Source organism: Ascidia mentula, chromosome 2 (assembly GCF_947561715.1).
Source record: "Ascidia mentula chromosome 2, kaAscMent1.1, whole genome shotgun sequence".
Classification (NCBI taxonomy): Eukaryota; Metazoa; Chordata; class Ascidiacea; order Phlebobranchia; family Ascidiidae; genus Ascidia; species Ascidia mentula.
The window spans coordinates 14,072,206-14,092,757 of record NC_138567.1 but is presented as its reverse complement, the minus strand read 5'-3'; the positions used below and the strand labels follow the sequence as shown (position 1 = coordinate 14,092,757).

The window sequence follows — 20,552 nt, the reverse complement described above, 5'->3', positions numbered from 1 at the left end:
GGTCGTGTATGCAGTGGATGTGTTAAAACATATTTTGAGAAATTAATGGAATACCTGAGTCATGTCATAAGTTATTTGTAACGTCATGTTACAGTGACACGCAATGGCGGACTAAAAGGGCATGAAACAAATTATTTTGTTGTTTGAGTATAGGAGATTGGTCATTTCTATTTGATAAAAAAAAAAAAAATGATAAATTAGTTTTAATTATTTTGCAAAAAGTGCTAATTGTATATTAAGTGTATTTACTTATTGTGTATTACACAGTGATTAAAAATTGGCAAAAACAGTTTCAAAGTGTGTAAAGCGAGACTTAAATGCATGTTTAGCTTACCTGAAACCTTGCCTATTACACAGGCATGTAAATTAACATACATTACAAAGCTTGTAACTGCGCTTATTCAGCAGTACAATGATCGTTTTAAAGATATTGATCGCATTGATGGTCGCTCCTGGTTCGATGTGTTCCCCATTTGTCATAGTTCCAGGTAGGAATTGTAAAAAAAGCATTAAAGGGTAGGAAAAATGCTACTGTTACAAGATTTTAATGAAGTTTTTATCTTGGTGACTTGATGGCATCAAACGACCATAAAAATGTTGTTATGATGTGCATTTTTCATTTCTTTTCATGGCATGCTTATTGTTACCGTTCGTAAACATAAATACGGCAGTTTAAAGAACAAACAAATTACTTCTTAATCGTATGAAATATACATTTTAAGAATTTCAATGTGATGTTGATGAAAGATCCATTTATGCTGATGGTTTTTGTGATGGGATTGTTGATTGTTGGGATGCCAGTGATGAAATTCAAGTTGTTGATCAGCTTCCACTTCCTCAAAACGATATTCCACCATTCCTTAGGTGAGCCTAACCAGCACAATAATGGAAACCCTAAAAAACATTACTAACCAACTTTTGTTGCAAACAATGCCTCTTTTAGAGATAAAATACCGGTTATTGAGAAGGTCCCGACTCGTCCATACAATCCATCATCACCCTATGTTAGGTTGGTACTGTAGTTGCTATGTAACGTATTTAAAGTGCTCTGTGCTTTATGTTATCAATCATTATCATGTCCCAAACCCCGTGACCCAACATCGCCAATTACGTAACGTTACAGTGATTGTGACTGATGCCGACCAACGGGCATACAAACATATTACCGATAAGTATGCGTTCAACTAAAATTGCATTTTTCGTGTGCAATACATACAAAAATGTAGCGTAAAAATGCAATGCACATCTCTACACACACGTAAATACTTCGAGTAAAAATAGCACATTTATACGTTTTGAATTTTTTGTACAAAAATGAACATCTACAGCTGCAATCCATATTGGAGGTTCCGCCTACAAAGAAACAAAACTTGTGCTCTACCCTATGAACAGTTTTGCAAAGGAATTCTAACGTGCAAGAACAGAGACTTTTGCGACGGTGGATGTTCATCACACTTCATGTGTCCTAACTCAACTTGCTGGAAACGTTCAACTGTGTGTGATAGAAATCCTTGTAACGATTGTCCGACCTTTCAACACTGGGATAACGGGTTCGGGTTTAAATGTGTTCGCAACGGTCGGAATTGCAATCTTCCGCAACTGTTTTTATGGGATGGCGTTGCTGATTGTGACGATAAGTCAGATTTATGTTACTCTATGGAAAACGGAAATATCATGTAAATTTCCAAACAATAATTTTTCATCCTAATTACTTAACTTTCTTTATTCATGTGCTCAGGGATATCCGTTTTGTTTCCAATGCGTCATTCAACCACACATTGTGTTTTGAATGTACTACTGATACCATGATCGTTGCAAGATCAAGCGTGTGTGACAACGTTGTCGATTGCCCTGACAAAAGTGACGAGAACGACTGTTCATCAAAAAGTAACCAACGTATCAATGACATCAAACATAATTCAGGGTGAAATAAGGTTCATTTTCACGTAACTCATTTATTCAAGCCAAAATGTATTACATAGGTTGCACAAAATGTGCGACTGCTTTGATCAGCACGGAGTATGTCACAATTTTATCAAACAAGACAACCGCACTACCTGCGATCAAACCAAAGAGGAAGTCTGCTACGATTACGGCTCCTGTCCAGACAACCACGCTTGTTTCAAATTGTGCCCTTCTCACTTCTGGTGTTCGGCGTCAGTTTGTTGGAGGAGGTCTACTGTATGTGACGGCGATCCATGTAATGATTGTCCAACCCTACCAAACACAGGACATGGTTTCAAATGTGTTAGAAATGGTGCTGTGTGTAAGTTACCACAGCAGCTCCTATGGGACCAAGTTTACGATTGTGATGATGGGAGTGACTTGTGTTATTATTGGTCAGAGCATGATTTTGAGTACGCTTTAATGCCCTTCAACACCGTCGTCGTCAATAATTTATTCCAAATATTTTGCGCAGGGGTCTTGAAGGAAGTTTTTTGTTGACCTTCAATCACTCCTTATGCTTCCAGTGCATAAATGGCCACACGATAATTTCAAGGTCACAAATTTGCGATGATATAATTGATTGTCCTGATATGAGTGATGAATGTCTTTGTCAATCCACAACGATCAAAGAATGCGAAAAACAACCGTGAGTTCTATTAGAGCGTTACTGAAGCAAACAATCGGAATATTTAACGTTCAGTTCCATCCGTCCTTAAAATAAGGTCTTGTCGCACTTAAAAAATCCCAATTTTTTTGTAGAAAAAACGTTACCACGTACAGCAGTTGTCAAAATAGGACCCAAGCTGACAACGCTCCTGCAGATTGGGATTGTTCGTACTATTCCGACGTGCACGGGGTACGTATCCCGACAAATGATCGTGGAATTCAACTAACGTATTTTTTTACTAAAGTATTTCGGTGGAACGATCAGTGGCCACCTGTTGTGCGACGGCAATGAAGATTGCAATTACCTGTATGACCAAAAATCCGGAAAAAGTTTTTTTTCGGACGAAGGCGATGATCTTTGCAATCAGACGTATTGCAAAACAACCAACGCATTTTATTTCCAAATTCCTGAGTCGATATTTTGTGATGGCTTTTTGGATTGTCATGATGGAAGTGACGAATACTCAGAAAATTGCACGAAACAAGAAAGAGTGAAATGTTCGGCATTGAACGGAGCTAAGGTAAAAAAATTGTTTGCGCCTTTTTTGAGTTTACATATGCTCTCTAAAACAACTTCACAGTTTTCAAAGTAGCCTGTCAAAAAGACATCAACGTTTTCGAAATTAATATTGCAGATTTCTATCAGTAAAATAGAAATTTGTGATTTTAACATCAACTGCGACGACCAAAGTGACGAAATGAACTGCACAAGAGACGGAAGGTTTTATTGCGAAAATCAACAGCCATTGTTTGTTGAAAAGAAAAAGGTTTGTTTATTTTCATGAGGAAAAACTTTACCACAAATATAACATCACTCCACAGAAATTTAACGGTATCGGTGATTGCTCTGACTGGAGTGATGAGTGTCCAACTTTAAATAAACCTACTGACGTAAATATATTTTCATCACGATACGAACTGATCGCAAACCCATTTCTGCGAGGCCTCGTATGGATCATGGCTTTTCTGGCGTTGATAGGAAATTTGGTTTGTACAGTCAAGTTCCTATATAATGACTTCTGCAACATTAACATTTCACAGGTTGTGATGATAACAGAGACAAAGACCTTGGCTGCTGAAAATTCGCCGACAGCTTCATTTCGAACAAATCACCTTCTTGTTCTTAATTTGTCAATATCCGACTTTCTCATGGGAATTTATCTCCTCATGCTTGGTGCTGCTGGTGTCCGGTATTCCGGGAGCTATTGCGCCAATGATCTTGCATGGAGGTCGAGTCTGAATTGTAGTGCAATGGGCGTTTTAGTAGTTCTTTCAAGCGAAACGTCGGTGTTTACAATGGTTCTATTGACAGTATTTCGCTTGTATACTGTGACAAACGTAAGTTTTGGTACATCTATCATTGCTAATTTTTACAATAAATTCAACTTGTTTAGCCTTTCAACGCATCGACGAAACCAGGATTTGCGACAGTTTTCCTGAGCATTATCTTGTCCTGGGTATTTTCATTTTTCGTTGCGTTTTTCGCTTTTTTACCTGAATATCAACATCACTTTGAAACCAAAGCTTTCATGAAAGAAAATCCATATTTCGACAACGCTGCTGTGGATTTAACAAGTAACTTCATTTTTCATGACTTTATTTGCAAACCATATTTTTATGCTTTCCACCTGATATGTTTAATTGTTTGTGTTTCAACTTGTAGCTTTGCGTTGACCTCAATAAACTGTCACAGATATGAAATCGTTCATGGAGCGATTTGTTACTTTGAAACACAACAACACCGGTCATCATTCCATAGCTTTGAGCAGCGCCCTCATTCATGTACGAAATGCCAATTCTTGGGGTGATTTCCAGAAAATCCTGGCTAACTACAATTACACAAATATGTTTGATATTTCCGGATACTTTGGGTACAATAGCTTATTAAATGGATAGCTTATGACATAACCGATTGATTTCTTTAGGTATTACAGCACTAACAGCGTCTGCATCAGCAAACTTTATGTAACACCAAACGACAAAGCATGGGGATATTCAATTGCTATCATCACACTCAACTTTATAGCATTCATGTTTGTGGCGGTTTCATACTTTTGGATTTACAAGAAATCATCTGCTAGTGCCAGGAAAGTAAAGCAGAAATCTAAGAAAGGAAGAGCGGAACAGCAAAATAGAGGTTTGAGATTGCTTTTTCTAAATTAATAAAATATGTGCAATTTAGGCTATTTACTTTCGTCAGTAATGCAGAAGAAGATTCTTCGTCTAATCGTTACTGATTTCCTGTGTTGGGTTCCAATATCAGCCATGGCTTTTATGAACTTTGGTGGAATTCCTTTGCCTTCCGTAATCTACGCTTTGTCAGCAATCATCCTTCTCCCCATCAACAGCTCACTGAATCCTCTGATCTACTCAAATGCCCCGAAGTTGCTGTTTAACAAAATTCGTGGTTTTAAACGTCGCACTGGTGAGGAACCTGGGCCTCAAACTCAACGAAGTGTGCTTCAGTCTGAAAGCGCTTTGTGAATTCAGCCGTAAATAAGGGGATAACCACATGATAACAGTGGTTTATGTCATTTCTGTACATGCGTCCTTGTATATTGAAACTCTGGCAAAGTGATATGTCGTGTCTCGTTTCGATCTGTCATCAAAATGTGGCGCTGATTCAACTCGGCTGCGATTTCACTTCTGCATATTTGTAATTAGTAAGTTTGATTGTACGTGATCATTTGTGAAATAAAATAATACTAAACCGTTAATCATCTCACACCTTGCTTTCACTAATAGTCAGACATAATCAGTTTGTGAATGGTTATCAGTAAAGTGACGCTAAATGATTGAACATTTTGGTCTCTGAAAGAGCAGAAAGGTGCGCTCAGCAGCCGATTTCCAGACATTGCGTTTCGTTTTTCACTAACGGGGCACGTTTTGACGTGATTCTGATTTGGGTCCTTTCTAAAGTAAGCTTCAATTATTATTGTTGTTGCTTGACATTTTTTTTTAACAACATCAAAAACCTACTTCATTCCAGTATCAGAAACACAATGAAGTGAATAAAACAAAAAGATTTTTGCCAATTCATATCCCATAGGCCCAGCTAAAATATTATCACGTTCTACTTTTGAATTCGCACAAGAGAAATATAAAGGTTTCAAACGATAGAAGTACATGGCGCTTGAAAACAGATCGAAAACAGGCATGAAAATAAAACAGAATAAAACAAGTTGTTATAATGGTAACTTTTGCTTAGGAAAAAAATCAAAGGTAAAGTATTTCAACACGATGGGGTTAAAATAAAAAAGAAGGAAAATACACAAGTTGGCGAAGTCACAAGTGTAAAATCAAATGCATTTTAGTTCTAGTTACAGTGATCACAATAGGACGAAAATTGAACAACGGAAGCGTCGCTTACAAGATTCACGATTATGAGGTTGTTTTGTAAGATTACAATTTTTGTACCTAAATGTACAAGTGACTCTACTGACTCAAGTGCAAATTTGAATACACAATCAAGTGCAAAAATTCGAGAAGGAATTATAAAACGAGTCCGACCTCAATAGCAAACTGAATACACTTATCTAAAACACTAGGATAATCGTGGAAGATTGTCACAGGTAGTCAAGTGTCATGGCAAGTTTATACGAGCTTATACGAGCAGGGGGACGAGGTTTCCTGAGTGTGATTTTCGCATCAAGGCAACATTTTTAATGCAGTTTTGGTGACCAGCAAACAATCTCAACGATTTTTCAATTCGTTTCTGTTTGGCTTTTTTGCATTAAAAGAGAAATAACAAAACTATAATGAAAATTAAGTACGCGAAGTAAAAGTTTAAACTCCAAGGATTCTGCTTTTACCACCCAAAATACTATCTTGTTTAAGTTATTTGTGGCTTAGTATTATTGCTTTGCATCTTCTGCATGATTCACTGCAGGGACGCGTTTGCTTCCAACTTCTTCTGACGTGAAAAAAGCTCAACGAATCCCTCGATGGAACTTGCCATGTTGTCCAACCTGCGAAATTGTCGTAAATTTTTTTTTTTATTTTGTAAGTTCAAAACGAGGCAAAAATGTTAAACCCTAAAAGCACATTGGGTTTTGGTTGTAGCAGTGGTGTTTCACAGGTTTAGCTGGCAACGAACCTTTTCTGTTTCAAGTATGATAAAGTAGGAAAGCATAAATAACTGGGTTAATAACGCAGAAACTTTGCCGGAGGTGTTTAAGGTAACCAGAACAGGCCTGTTGTTAACCAACGCAAGTACAAAATACAGCATGCTCATATTTGGTAACTAAACAATTAGCCTCCTGCTAAATACAGTTAGTTATGGAAAAAGCAAAATTGGTTATGCGATCCACGGTACATAATCATATAAGGGAGGCAAACTGCGTAAATGCAATGTTACACTCGCCTATCATTTATTCCTTGTATCCGGGTCGGTAGAGTGAGGGCTTCCTCTGCTCTCTTCTTGGACAGATAAGTGTCAGTGTTCCATTGTTCGAACTTACTCAGATCACGGTCGTCAGGCTCCGGATCGTCAGGTTTCTCTGGATCTTAAAGAATGGGTCCACGGTTTAGAGATATAGGAATGTTATTTGAGCCGTGTAAAATGACAGATGTTCAAATATTGCCAAATATCATTAATCTTCGTTATATGACGGACATTTACTCTTAAGCAATGTGGAGCCAATAATATGAATTGTGTATAAGCTGCAGACAGATGGCCACTGTTTCGACCTAAAAGGTCTCATCAGTGCAGCTGGTGTAACTATCAGACGACTTTGCTGACCAAACGGCCAAGCAAAGACTTCCTTGTGGTGACTATTTATTCATAAGTTCGACACATACATGATAGGACGAACGTTTACATACACGAATTAAGTTAAATTTAACGACACCAGTGTATATAGATAATAGACAGTAATGCAAATACTACAGGTTCTGTTTCGTACAATTATGTACAAAAAGGTTTCTGGCTATCCGCAAAACAAACTGACCTATTTTTGCTGATGGACATGGCCTGTAAAATACTTTTCTTAGGGTCCTCATGGCATACCAAACTACACTGAACGGAGCTGGCAGAGGTGGTCGATTTCGATACACTTCGATTAATTCGTAGCGCTGAAACTTCCAAATAGACTCGGTGTTTTCTTCGAGCTTGGTGAATGTGTAGCTAAAGCAACATGTTCACCATTTCAATAATCGTTTTCATAAATGTAAATTTCAATGTGTTTAAGATTATTGATAGCGTTTAGGATCGATTGCGTTAAAAAAGTTACAGTCATACGACAAAAATCATTAGATTTTTTGCTGGAGAGATATTTTTACATCCAACTATAATTATAAAATGTCCAGTACCAGAAAATGGCGACCCCTTCAGTAAACCATGTTAATTATGGTTGAACACACTTCTTCCGCAATTACTAGCATTATACCTGAACATGGCGATAAGAAGGTTGAGAAGTAGGATGTTGGCTAGCAACATGTAGATGGCTGAAATCACTGCAACCGCGTCTTGTTGCTGTGGGCAACGCTGGTAACCGGCGTTTAGCAACGTGTGGTTGTTCGTGCATTCGAACGCAGAAGACGCTTTAAGTGAAAGACAGAAAGATGCTCAAACTAAAAAGTGCTAAGGCACATAAAACAATCAAGCACACAACTACAAGACAAAACATTCAACAAAGGTAAATATATAATGTTTTTGTTGCTGCCAGGCATATTGTACCTTAATAATATGTTCTTCTGGCATATATAAAACGCAACTTTATTCACCTTGAGGAAGCCTTGTTGAATAACAGGCGAAACGTCGGTGAATAAAGTTACGTTTTATATATGCCAGAAGAACAGATTATTAAGTTAAAGGTACATATATAAGACTTTCATGTGTTTTTACAATGGAAGTCTAATTGTTGATATAGATTCGCTTGCTTTGATACTGGTTGAAACTGGTTGATACTGGTTGGAAATGGTTGATACTGGTTGATACTGGTTGAAACTGGTTGAAACTGGTTGAAACTGGTTGAAACTGGTTTCGTAAATCCAGTGCACATATTTAAAATACAAAAAAATATATCCAATAACAAAACAACGAAACATTTTCAGGGTAAATCTGCTGACGTCACATATATGCTGTGCAATGAGTATATGCATATCCATATGAAAAAAACTTTTATGTGATGCAAAGTGAACTATTATTCAGCAGATTTGGTCCTCAGTGCTGAAGTAAACCTATACTCACTCGGGTCGTAGTTTATTTCGTCGAGGAAAAGCTCGCCGTATATTTGCCAGTAAGGTTTGTAGAAGATGCCTTTGATGCCCGGCCAAATTCTTGTCTCGTTCGGGTAAAGCATTCCCTGGCTTGTCACTCCGTAAGCGAATAGGAAGATGGCCACGATGAAGACGAAGAATCCGAGATCCCGCAACTGCGAAATACGATAAGTATAAAAAAAATTCCAACGAATACACAACGGATTCGTAATTTTACTGTGAATAAACACACGAATTAAATTTTGTGGGCAGGTAATTCTATTGAAAATTTGTTGGCGAGTCAGCTTTTATCAGGGAGTTGCTGTTGTGAGACCCAAGACCTTATCAACAGATATCGCAACAACATTAATTGCAAGCAATCCTCGATATCCAATGTGTGCTATAAAATAGACGGCAAATTATAATGTCGCGCGGTGTGACAGGCGGTTGTATTATGGCATTATTACAACTCCCCAGTGTTGAAAATTAACCGTCTACACGTGAACTGTGAGAAAAAAGGTCGAGAGAAACACAAAGAACCTCAGCGGAAATCTACTTTAAATTTGCAAAACCAATTGCAATCTCCTAAAACAGGTGCCTACCAAAATTTTCATCTAATCTTAAATTTCTAATTTATAAAAGAATTATCTTGATGCGCTCATACTGCACTCAATGCATTTTGACTCTGTAAAAGTAAGGGACAATCACCCACGTCATTCAGGTATGCTTACCATATTGCGGACCATTACAACTTTTGGGCCGAGAGTTTGGCTCAAAGTGAAAACATGCAGCAACCGAATGCAGTAAACAATAAAGGAAAGAGACAGGATTATTCGTGAGGGATTCAAGTCAGAGTGAAACCTACAAAAACGGTGGTTTTTGTCGGCATTCTTGAAGTTGCTTACTGGCAAACCTTAAACCGAAGCCCAACAAGAAGAGCAGCAGAGCAAGGGTATTAATTTTGTTCCAGTGATCAGCGAACCAAAACTGAACGCTCTGTTCCACGTTTTTGTTCTTCTGTCTAACAATCTGTGAAGAACGTTATCCATTTTTTCACATAAATCTGTCTTTGCTCTAAATTATCTCGACATAAAACAAACCGCGTATATCTCGTCCAAGGAGAGGATCAGTGCCCAAACAAACAACAGCCACTCTGGTATTGAAGGCGCCTCCAGTGTCGAAACTGAGCCCGTGTAGGGAAAGAAGTTGAAGAGTAAAATGTAACTGAACAATACCAGGAACAACTAAAACAAAAGGTAAAACTGCGATGAATCGTTGTAATCAGTTGTATCAAAACCTTAATTTCTAATAGCTTTAGGCCAGGATCTCAGAATAATGGAACATGCTCTTTCGTTTCCCCGCCATTAAAGCCTATAACCATTGGATGTGTTACGAAAAGCAACAAAAGTTATTCACAATAAAGAATTAAGGGTTCTTGTTTTTTCGCCTTCTGTCTGAACATACCGAGTAAAAAATGACGTTGACAACATATTTGGTGACCGGAGCTCCATAAAAAATAAAAAACATTTCGGACTTGGAGGGTGTCTTTACACTTTTGCTTCCAGCATTTTGAAAGCCTAAAAGTAAAATGAGCGACTGTTGGATTTGTTAACAACTTGAATAAACACCCAGTAAGCAACTTTTTCTCACGTTTTTCATCCGTGAGATCGTCCATATCTTCGTCCATATCCACGTCCAAATCTTCGTCAGTATCTTCTTTCGTTTCAAAGAAATGAAAGAAGTATAGCGGTAGAATAAATACAACGGTGATCACAAGTTTGACATAGCCCTTTACACCATTGTAGTGTATGTCATTTTTCCACAAACTGGTCAGGTGATTTTGTACAGCCGCGTGCGCCACTACACCCTGAAAATATCAAGATGTTGAAAACGACTGGACCTGCAAGATATCAACATGAATAATACGAAAGCGCGAAGGCTTTTGATTCTTTTGTTGCTATCGCTGCAAACACACTTCCAACATCTACCATTTACATTAGAGCCAGGACCTTTTTTCAGGGAATTCTTGAGGCAAGATGTGGTGCGTACGTGCTTTCGGCAAAGACACACACTAGCAATGGCCTTTATCATTTATATGTTACCTATTAAAATAATTCCAACGAACTTAAACGAGGTTTCGCGATTAATGATCGTGGGAGGGAGAGAATGATTTAATTGTTCGCTGTAATCCTACCTTGCCACCTTCCCTACCCTCCATTCACTAACATACTTTGACACTAAACTCAATATCTTAAATTACAGTTTCATTCACGAGAACAAAACAAATAAGGCATCCATATAAATTGAGTAACCATTGTTTATTGTAGTAAGTGGATTACTTGATGGAAATCATAGCAACCAGTCTTTGTATTATTTATTTAGGTAAGTGGTAGTACTTTCTAGATCAGGGCTTTTTAAACTATGGGACGCTGCCGTTTTTTTCCAAACAGTTTGAAAAAAAGCTGTTTGAGTAAATTTGTTGGAGGATAGGTTCTATAGTTTCGACCGAATCTAAATTCTAATTAACTCACTCTACTGGAGGCGTCCACTGCCATCTGCATGCAGTCAAGTCCTCCCCACTTCCGATGTTTTCTTGTCAAAAGTTTCTTCGTCTTCTCAGGGTCGTCCTTCATGCACTGGGTGAGAATATCCTGAGTGATTGACGCGTATTCCTCCGCGTGTTCGTTCAGTTTGTCACGCTGAAACGAACATACTGGATTGATATCCGTGGAAAGTATGCGTTGACATATATGATGAGGAAGTCATCAAAAATATTGTAGTTGCTACCATTTGCGAGAAACCGCTGGTTGTTGGATGCTTGTAAGTTAACTACCGATTACAATTTACCATGGTGGTATAAGCACACCACACAATGTGCGAAAAATAACTTGCAGATAAGTTTTAGTCTATAACTCTCCGCAAAACGATAGTATACACTTTACAGTTAATATAATGAAAATAATGACTGTTATCTTCTTACAGACGACTTTGCGCAACTCATCTGTGACATCTGTTTGAGCATTGCTGTTGCTGCGACGGCGGCCGGCAGTTGGTCAGTCATAGATTCCCAAATAACGCGAGCCAATTCCTTTCTGTTCATTATCACTGACCACTGGAAGATTTCTCTCAGCGGGTCAACTGGCTTATTTTCCTATAATATCAGTGTATCTATGTATGGTTTTCAGGTTGTGTATAATCTATGGGAATATTCAAATCAAACATTTCCTTGAACACATTACACCAATTGCATTTCACTTTAACAAATTGGAGATTTGGCTTTTTTGCACATATACGTTGACAAATATCATGCAAAATTACATGTATGCGATAGCACAGAATAACACAAGGAATAAATTTAGGATACTGCAACTGTGGCAAACAGCCAAGAAATTGAATTTATTGCCTACCTTAGCTTGGTATTGTTTATATGAGGGCCCAAGCAACTTTTTCATTACACTGCAGAGAAAAAAAAATATTAGTTGATTTATAAACACAATACCATATGTACCTTGTTAGTGCATTTCTGTCAAAGTTTTTCAGCTCCTTTAATTGAGATTTCTTTTTTAGCATTTCTTTGCAATATGTTGGTGATTTAATGATATTTTTATAAAGACATATGACCGAATCCCATAACAGGTAGGTTTTCAAATCCAAGCCATAATCCAGAAAAACTTGCACAAATTTTGCATTATCCTGAAAAACATGTTTGCTCAATTGGATTTCAATAGCAGTCCATGTTTTTTTTTCTTTTTCATAGACACTGATGATGCTTTCAACAAAGCGAAATATATTTGTCTAATTTAACAAAACTGACAGATTTCAGTCTGAAACTAAAGTTTCCGAGATCGTGGACATATTTAAAATAAGGTGGAAATCGTCACGGCCATTAGCAACAGAATGGGAAATGATGCCCAGAATCAATTCATAAATGAGCATTGTTAAAATCAAGACTTTAGGTTGTGCAACATTTTACTTTTTTAACTGCCTCCGCAAAAAACTTTATAAGCACTTTCTGGCTGATATGGCAATCATCAGTAAGAATGTGTGAACTTGCGATGTCACTTCTGTCCCAAGCAAGAGCCAACTCCAGTTGTCTTTCTGCTTTTCCTTCGTCATTCTGTGTAGCTAAGTAAAATTTACATGATTATTGCCTCTTCAAGACAACATTTTCAAAACAGGTGACTGATAATTTGGGACAACTTTTCAAACATCATTAAAATGCAAAATAGGTAAGGTTTTTGAAAATTAGCCCATTTTTGTAGAAATCATTTACTGGATATGAGTTTGTAATAAATGTTATCATAAACACGCATTTGAATAAGTTAAAAAAGTTCATGAAATTACAAACAAATAAAGAGTAGCTGTTGTTGACAAAACCTAGTGAATATGGATTGGGATTTGACAACTTTAACTACATTTTTGCATATCTTACACAGCATTTAATTGTTTAGAAAAATTTTAGGTTTACTGTCTTTGATCAAGCATGGCTGCATTGTCAGCAAATTTAACGAACAAAAAAATGCTTCTACATGCACAGTTTATCTATCAAGTGTAAATAGAACACCTAGCAATAATGACTGAAGTACGGCAACATCCAGCTCCTGTACACTGTCCGGCGTGTCAAGTTGAAAGACAGTAATTAAATGTTTTTTCTCTATGCATTTTTTGGCCATTTCTGTCCAATTGTTCACTTCATCATTAGTTTTCCATTTCATCATATTCTCTGTCAACAAAAACTTTATTTTGATTTTCAATAAACACTGCACAATATATAGTTTGCACTTAATCTTAAAACAAAAGTAGTATTGTGTACCTTGATTGTTGTTGGACACATATACATTAGGTATAAGTTTCTTTTTAAGATGTTGGTCAATTATCCATTTAGAAAGCCAGAAATATTAACTTTCAGTCGGATAGTGTAATTCAGTCAGTGATATACCTTGTAAAAGTTCCTCAATTAATTTTTGATTCACTGTTACTTCTCCGTGTCTGGTGCAAAGCATTGCTAAAATATTTGCCCATTGTCCAGAACCACCAACCACCACTACAGGAGTCCCTGCCTCCAAAGCTTCATAAACAGTCTGACGAAACATAATACATGTTTAAATTTTTGTGATAACATACATAAGATGTTATTGATGATAACAATACAAACATATACCTTTAATGATCCCGGACCACCCTGTACAAGTATACAACTTATAAGAGTTTTTCTATTATTTTTGTTCACAGTTTCAGCTAAAAACAAAATGAGTGGTTTTCACATAACAATATTTACCTCAACAAGCAAATACAAACCAATGTGCTTTTCAAAATTAGCACGAAATGTTATTTCCCTGCCATACTCTTCTACTGATCCATCATCAACCATAATAAAATGGGAGTGGTTCTTGTTTAGAACAACTCCTGTGTTTGAGTTGCTTATATTATGCTGCATATTTTATGCAGTGTTTAGCTTTCCTTTAATTGTTCAAGTTTGTTCAACTAATTAATTTGTTCTACTAATTTACCCGATTTTCAGTAAGTAATTTTTGTCGGTCATGAATCACTCCCCAAGTAGCTATTCCAATTGTCACAACCTTTGAAACAGGTAAATGAAAGATGTGAACAACTATAACAAGGTATGACAAAAAATATACTGTATGTACTAGATTAACTCAATTTTGATAAGCAGAGTGGAGCCCATAATATAAATTGCTCAATTTTGTTTGTTTTTATTTAATTATTTCACAAGAAGGGTTGAGAGCAACAATTCTCACTTTTTCGGCTTCTTTTATTGACTTTGCAGCAGAGTACTCCTGTACTGCCTTTCCAACATGTTTCATCACACCATAGTTTGTCCCACCAGTGACAATCCATGCTCCTAAGTATTAACTTATATAAAGTAAATATAGCAATTTTTACATACAAAATTAAACCACACCTGCCCCCACAGCTAACTTAATTAAACTTTTTCGAAAAATTCTTGTTAGTCTTGGCTTCATTTTGAAATTTTGTGCACCACCAGTAACAGAAACAACCAGGTTTGGTGTTTTGATTTTCCATATTTTTCTGAGGTGATCATATACTTTGCTAACATCAATATCCTTCTGCACTTTAAGAAACTGACACAAAACATGATTAGAACAAGTTTAAAGTAAACAAAACAAAAAATATTATGATTACACTTTTCCAAGCACTATCAAAACATGAAAAATTACCTTTGATTTCTTAAAGTCGTTTTCTGCTCCAACAAATTCAAATTCCCCAATTCTAAAGTCTTTACAAATATTGATTACAAATTCACTAGGTCACTATAAGCTTACTATTGCAAATTGTATACCTTCGTCTATCGCCATAGCAACGTAATTTCTGGCACCAATTGATGAAAAATTCGTGGTCGGTCGATATATTATTCTTTTCGCGTAGTTTCCATGCGTTGTTGGGGGTTTACGATTTCCTGACAAGCCGCGACAAAAACACCTCGCACACTTCTTCACGGTTCACCGCACAAGACCACCTATCGCCCCGGAGACGATCCAAAAAGGGAATTACCCTAAATGGAAATTTCAACAAAGCTAAACATAATATTATGATAGTTGTTGGAAAAGATTTTTAAACAAAGTAATTTACACTATGGTTTACACTATGCGCAGTCGTGCGACGCGAAACAAAGCGGTGCGAACTTTCCGTTTACACTGCGATCACTTCACGCATCTCTGCGCTCACTCGCCGCCAAGTTGACATATTTGTTAGCAACAATTAACTAACTGAAAGACAATTGCAGGAGTTTTTATTATTTTGAAACTGAACTAGCTAAAAACCATGAAGCTTGTACTTACGAAAAAGCCAACTATCCCGAGGTTTCGGGGCAATGGAAAGTCAAATTATAAATTAAAGTTAAAGCTATTGTATGAACTAATGAGATTCAAACAAAGTAAAGCAATTAGAAAATCGAGAAGTCATTGGGTTCATCCTATTCTTCAATCACGCATCGAAAATGGTAAAGGTTCTTTAAAATTAGTTGGATTTTGGCAAAACAATACTTTTTTGTCAGGGGAATATCATAAGTTAATAAGGGAAATGAGGATATTGAGAAAGCCATGGTTTTTCACTTATTTCCGGATGACTGCAGAGGTGTTTGATGAGCTATTATCCAAAGTTGCTCCAAAAATTTCCAAGATGGACACACAGTTAAGAAGATCAATACCTGCTGGGGAAAGATTGGCTATAACTTTGCAGTAACAGGCTTAACTTTTAATTTTGTTTTTATACCCTTTTTTCAAAATGTTCTATTAAAGATTTCTTGCAACTGGAGACAGTTACACCACAATTGCTTGTTCTTTTCGAACTCATAAGTCCACAGTTTCCAAAATTATTCCTGATACATGTGCTGCCATATGGAAAACACTTCAACCAGAAGTTATGCCTGTTCCTGACAAAAATCGATGGGAAAAAAATGCAAGAGAGTACCAATCATTTTGGCAATTTCCCAATTGTGTTGGAAGCATTGATGGAAAGCTTGTGTTAATTCAGGCACCTGCCAAGTCAGGATCGCTCTATTTTAATTACAAAAAAAGCTTTAGTATTGTTTTGTTAGCAGTTGTGGATGCCCTGTATAACTTTGTTGTTGTGGATATTGGTTCTTTTGGAAAACAAAGTGATGGAAGTATTTTGTCAAACTCTATTTTTGGTAGTAGGCTTAAGGATAACTTGCTTTCCCTTCCTGTGTTAAATTCATTACCTGGCACAGATATACAAGTTCCTTTTGTGTTTGTAGGTGACGAGGCTTTTCCTTTGAGAACAAACCCAATGCGACCTTATCCAGGAACTGGTTTAACAGTTAAGCAAAGGGTGTTTAACTATAGATTGTCCCGTGCCCGAAGTTTGTGGAAAATGCTTTTGGGATTATGGCTTCACGATTTAGAGTCTTTCATAGGCCACTGTTAGTTAAGCCAGAAACACTGGATTTAGTTGTGAAAGCTTGCACTGTTCTGCATAACTTTTTAAGACAAAAAGTATCACTTCATTATGTGGAGCCAAATTCAGCTGACTTTGAAGACACAAGGGGAGTTGTTCATGATGGCCAATGGAGAAGTCAAAATGCTTCAGCCTCCAACTTTTGTCCATTGCAGAGAACAGGTAGACGATCTACAGTCGAGGCATCTCAAGTTCGAGACACCTTTGCAAACTATTTCCATAGTGAGGATGGCTCCGTTCCATGGCAACTAGACAGACTTTAAATGTTTTTATGAAATATATTCCCGTTTCCTTTTAGATACAAATTTTACTTTGAATTTTTGCTGCATGTTTTTAAAAAATATATTCCTGTTTCCTTTTAGATACAAATTTTACTTTGAAAAATATATTCTTGGTTCTGTTTATATATGGTGTGTTCTCACAAATAGAGTTATTGTACTTTTATTAAGAAATAGCAATGAGGCAAAATAACACTAAAAAATGAAGCAATTTGCATGCAACACTTAAATTAAAGTTAAAACAGAAACAGTGGAAATAATACTTTATTCATTGGTGCACCCATATCTAGCTTCATGCAGAAGTTTAATAATATTAATATGTAATTTTGACCTTTTTTGAACTGGAACCTCCTTTGCCTCTAGTGTCATACTTGCAAAAAACAAATCTTCTGAATCACCTTGCATGTATAAAAGCATTTTTAAAAATGTTTGTTTGAAGTTTTAGACTTACAAAAACATATAGCTGTACCATACCTGAACTATTTTTTAATTCTGCTATAATCTTGTCCATTACTTCAGCTGAGTTGTGTTTTCTTTTGCCCACTTTTGGCTTATGGGGTACTAAAAAACAAGATCAAAAATAACTTATAAACAATAAATTTTAGTATTCTATGCTGCAAACCATATGATGTGCTCGACTGAACAGAAGAAAAACTTTGTTCATTAGAAATTGTTTCATCAGGTTCACCAACAAAGTCTATTTCAACGATATCTGCATCACTATTAAGATTTGACTGAGTTCTATTAAAATTATGTTAGAAGGTTAAAGATTATTTTATTCTGGTTTTAACTGGAATAACATGCTTCCGTGCCTGTAAAAATGGTTCAATGAAAGACATTGGCTTGAGAAGATTCCATTCTTGGGTTGTTGGTGCAGCTGAGCCAGATCTCGAGGCATTGGCATTTTTTGCTTTCTCTCGGAGGTATTTGTCTCGCAGTGCTTTCCATCTCTTTTTGCATGTTTCCCCTGTTTGAAAAACTAGTGCATTTGAATTGAGATGTTTTAGTTGTCAACAAAACGGTATCGTTTTACCATCAGATCGAAGTTCTAAAGCAATCCTTTCCCAAGAACTTTCCCGAAGATGCTTGTTTCTGTAAGCTTGCAGCTTACAATTATATATATTTGAGTAATTTTCTACTTAGTTAATAAGCTCCTCGTCAGAAAAGTTTATTTCCATTGTAATTTAAAACAAAAACTCCGCTGTAAACACTTTAAACATACTGACATATTTACTTGCTCGAGTGAAAGATTTTATTTCTTCGTTATATAACCCAAACACCATATCATGTTACACCCACCGGGTCTGGTGTACTTTTAGCACCACACCTAATATCTCAGCTATCCCTAGCACTACAAACCTGAAACTTCACACGAATGTTAAATGACACCTTACGAGTTACCATGCCAAAAATGACGTCATCACCTATGACGTAACGAAATTTACAACACTTCGAAATTTTCCTCTCTATACGCGCTACGCCCGTCAACGAACTGCAATAGCATACTCCGTAAGGTACAACACCCACAAAACAAAAATGTTGTTTGACGAAAATTCAAAACTCTCACAAGTAAACTGCTTGCGTTGTGTGACTATTACTGATTTGTTAAATGCCTTCTTAAGCAAACACGCCAAAGTAGACCGTGGTTATTACGAAAAAACACAACAAACAACATGTACTATTTTTACCACGACAAATTGTCAGGCTCATAGAGCAAAAACCACTGGTCCAATAGTGTCCATTGTGGCATCATCAGAAAGGTCTAATCCTATACTTTACACTAAAGGTAAGTTTAAAGATATATTTCGATTGTGCGACACCTAGTGTCGTTTAGAACAAGGACGATTTACGAAACATTGTGACGTCACAAGCAAACTACTTATCGAATCGAAATTTGGAGCGATCGAAAGACATGTCCTTTGTGACAAAGCGTACCAAATTTCAGCTTGCAGCAGCCTTTACTTTTGAGTTGGGAGCCCATCAAAGACCCCCGGCTGATTCGCTCGTATACACGCAAAAAGGCCGAAACCGACCATGTGTACTTTTAGCACCACATATTCGATGGGTCGTAGCGTGAAAAGTAGAGACCCCATAGGGTCGGTTGATGCATCGTGTGGAAGGTCTATCTTTCTACTTTACCGTCCACCAAAATTCAAGTACCTACTGTGTTTGTGCGACACCTAGTGTCGTTTAGAACAAGGACGATTTCCGAAACATTGTGACGTCACAAGCAAACTACTTATCGAATCGAAATTTGGAGCGATCGAAAGACATGTCCTTTGTGACAAAGCGTACCAAATTTCAGCTTGCAGCAGCCTTTACTTTTGAGTTGGGAGCCCATCAAAGACCCCCAGCTGATTCGCTCGTATACACGCAAAAAGGCCGAAACCGACCATGTGTACTTTTAGCACCACATATTCGATGGGTCGTAGCGTGGAAAGTAGAGACCCCATAGGGTCGGTTGATGCATCGTGTGGAAGGTCTATCTTTCTACTTTACCGTCCACCAAAATTCAAGTACCTACTGTGTTTGTGCGACACCTAGTGTCGCCTAAAACGAGAACGATTTATCAAACATTGTTTATTTTTATCCAACATTGTTTCACTGTTTACATTGTTTATCAACCCCACCTAATACGCTCGTGATCAAGATGGGGGTCTAACTTAAAATTACGAATGAACTTCTACTTCTGTGATTCAATTTTTAGATGCATCCCCTGTAACATTTTTGTGTTTTTTAAAATTAGTTACGTGCCGCCTTTGTTTGTGACGGAGGAATACAGGGTGGGCATTCCCCGTAAACAAAACCTTTTTTATTAGAAATGCTCATATGCGTTCTAACGGTTGCTACGAATGGCACCTTTTTTGAATGATAGGAATATTGCTTCAATTGACCATCTTAAAACGGTACATAATATAGATCCACCCCACAGCTAATTTGTCATGTGTGGCTGTGTGAGCCTCACATAAGCTGATGAAACATAGAAATCTATGCTAAAACGTTTGTTGTTAACAAACAAATATTTGAGTTTAAATACTGCACTAAATTGTGCACAATTTGTACCGTCTACATTCGCGCATATTTCTTTGTTCCAAAGTTATATTGAGGATCACAAATGCTGATCGAGCTGTGAGGTGGTTCTTTAGCATTCACCTCTTAAAACCGAAGACCTGAAATTTCTATGAGCAGTAGCAATTAATATATCAACCTTAATTAAGCCATTTCCTCACTTACCTGTTGTTATTTTGTATGTTGTCATTCTCTTGCCGTGCGGAGGTGGTGGAGCGGGTGTTTGTAACCCAACCCTAGGTTTTTTCAACCCTAACCCTGGTTTTTGGTTAAACCCACTATTTGACAATATTTACCCTAATGATTTGTTTTCGATTGAAACCACTCACTATAACCTTTTTGCAAACGTAACTCTAATGTATTTGTGCCTGTGCAACTGATGAATGACGGCCGTCTTGCCCAGTCAGACAGAGACTTTCTACTGTGTAGTGACCG

At 37.1% G+C, this 20,552-nt stretch overlaps 3 protein-coding genes across 3 annotated transcripts; 1 reads left to right on the top strand and 2 right to left on the bottom strand.

Annotated features, from left to right (window-relative positions):
* Positions 1–412: 412 nt before the first annotated feature.
* Positions 413–5,097, top strand: LOC145890205 (uncharacterized). The gene is made up of 16 exons (XM_082981233.1): positions 413–488; positions 723–864; positions 944–1,009; positions 1,329–1,676; positions 1,739–1,924; positions 1,983–2,357; positions 2,420–2,593; positions 2,707–2,803; positions 2,859–3,134; positions 3,249–3,380; positions 3,436–3,600; positions 3,655–3,951; positions 4,008–4,188; positions 4,307–4,484; positions 4,539–4,750; positions 4,814–5,097. Exons 1-16 carry the CDS (start codon positions 413–415, stop codon positions 5,095–5,097), a joined length of 3,189 nt encoding a protein of 1,062 aa, XP_082837359.1.
* A 465-nt stretch (positions 5,098–5,562) lies between these two features.
* On the bottom strand, positions 5,563–15,306 carry LOC145889679 (transient receptor potential cation channel subfamily M member 2-like). The gene is made up of 24 exons (XM_082980675.1): positions 15,134–15,306; positions 15,012–15,070; positions 14,735–14,915; positions 14,571–14,674; positions 14,322–14,390; positions 14,110–14,242; positions 13,973–14,049; positions 13,751–13,892; positions 13,376–13,534; positions 12,785–12,936; positions 12,320–12,504; positions 12,219–12,267; positions 11,792–11,962; positions 11,343–11,510; positions 10,462–10,678; positions 10,276–10,388; positions 9,912–10,055; positions 9,725–9,840; positions 9,543–9,672; positions 8,804–8,987; positions 8,001–8,154; positions 7,563–7,738; positions 6,977–7,118; positions 5,563–6,581 (listed from the first exon to the last, which is right to left on the bottom strand). Exons 1-24 carry the CDS (start codon positions 15,147–15,149, stop codon positions 6,494–6,496), a joined length of 3,129 nt encoding a protein of 1,042 aa, XP_082836801.1. The 5' UTR covers positions 15,150–15,306; the 3' UTR covers positions 5,563–6,493.
* A 2,006-nt stretch (positions 15,307–17,312) lies between these two features.
* LOC145890204 (uncharacterized) lies at positions 17,313–17,850 on the bottom strand. Its single transcript, XM_082981232.1, has 4 exons — positions 17,840–17,850; positions 17,671–17,789; positions 17,523–17,609; positions 17,313–17,446 (listed from the first exon to the last, which is right to left on the bottom strand). Exons 1-4 carry the CDS (start codon positions 17,848–17,850, stop codon positions 17,313–17,315), a joined length of 351 nt encoding a protein of 116 aa, XP_082837358.1.
* Between the last annotated feature and the right edge of the window lie 2,702 nt (positions 17,851–20,552).

Bases quoted from the DNA above. Each gene is read 5' to 3' on its own strand.
- LOC145890205 (XM_082981233.1), top strand. From the start codon at position 413: ATGATCGTTTTAAAGATATTGATCGCATTGATGGTCGCTCCTGGTTCG. The intron at 1,677-1,738 runs GTAAATTTCCAA...TCATGTGCTCAG, and splicing joins ATGGAAAACGGAAATATCAT to GGATATCCGTTTTGTTTCCA. The intron at 2,804-2,858 runs GTACGTATCCCG...TTTTTACTAAAG, and splicing joins ACTATTCCGACGTGCACGGG to TATTTCGGTGGAACGATCAG.
- LOC145889679 (XM_082980675.1), bottom strand. The intron at 14,391-14,570 runs GTGAGAATTGTT...CCTGTTTCAAAG, and splicing joins CAATAAAAGAAGCCGAAAAA to GTTGTGACAATTGGAATAGC. The intron at 12,937-13,375 runs GTGTTCTATTTA...AATTTTACTTAG, and splicing joins ACTTCAGTCATTATTGCTAG to CTACACAGAATGACGAAGGA.
- LOC145890204 (XM_082981232.1), bottom strand. The intron at 17,610-17,670 runs GTTTGCAGCATA...CTTGTTTTTTAG, and splicing joins TCAGTCGAGCACATCATATG to TACCCCATAAGCCAAAAGTG. The intron at 17,447-17,522 runs GTATGGTACAGC...TATACATGCAAG, and splicing joins AGAATTAAAAAATAGTTCAG to GTGATTCAGAAGATTTGTTT.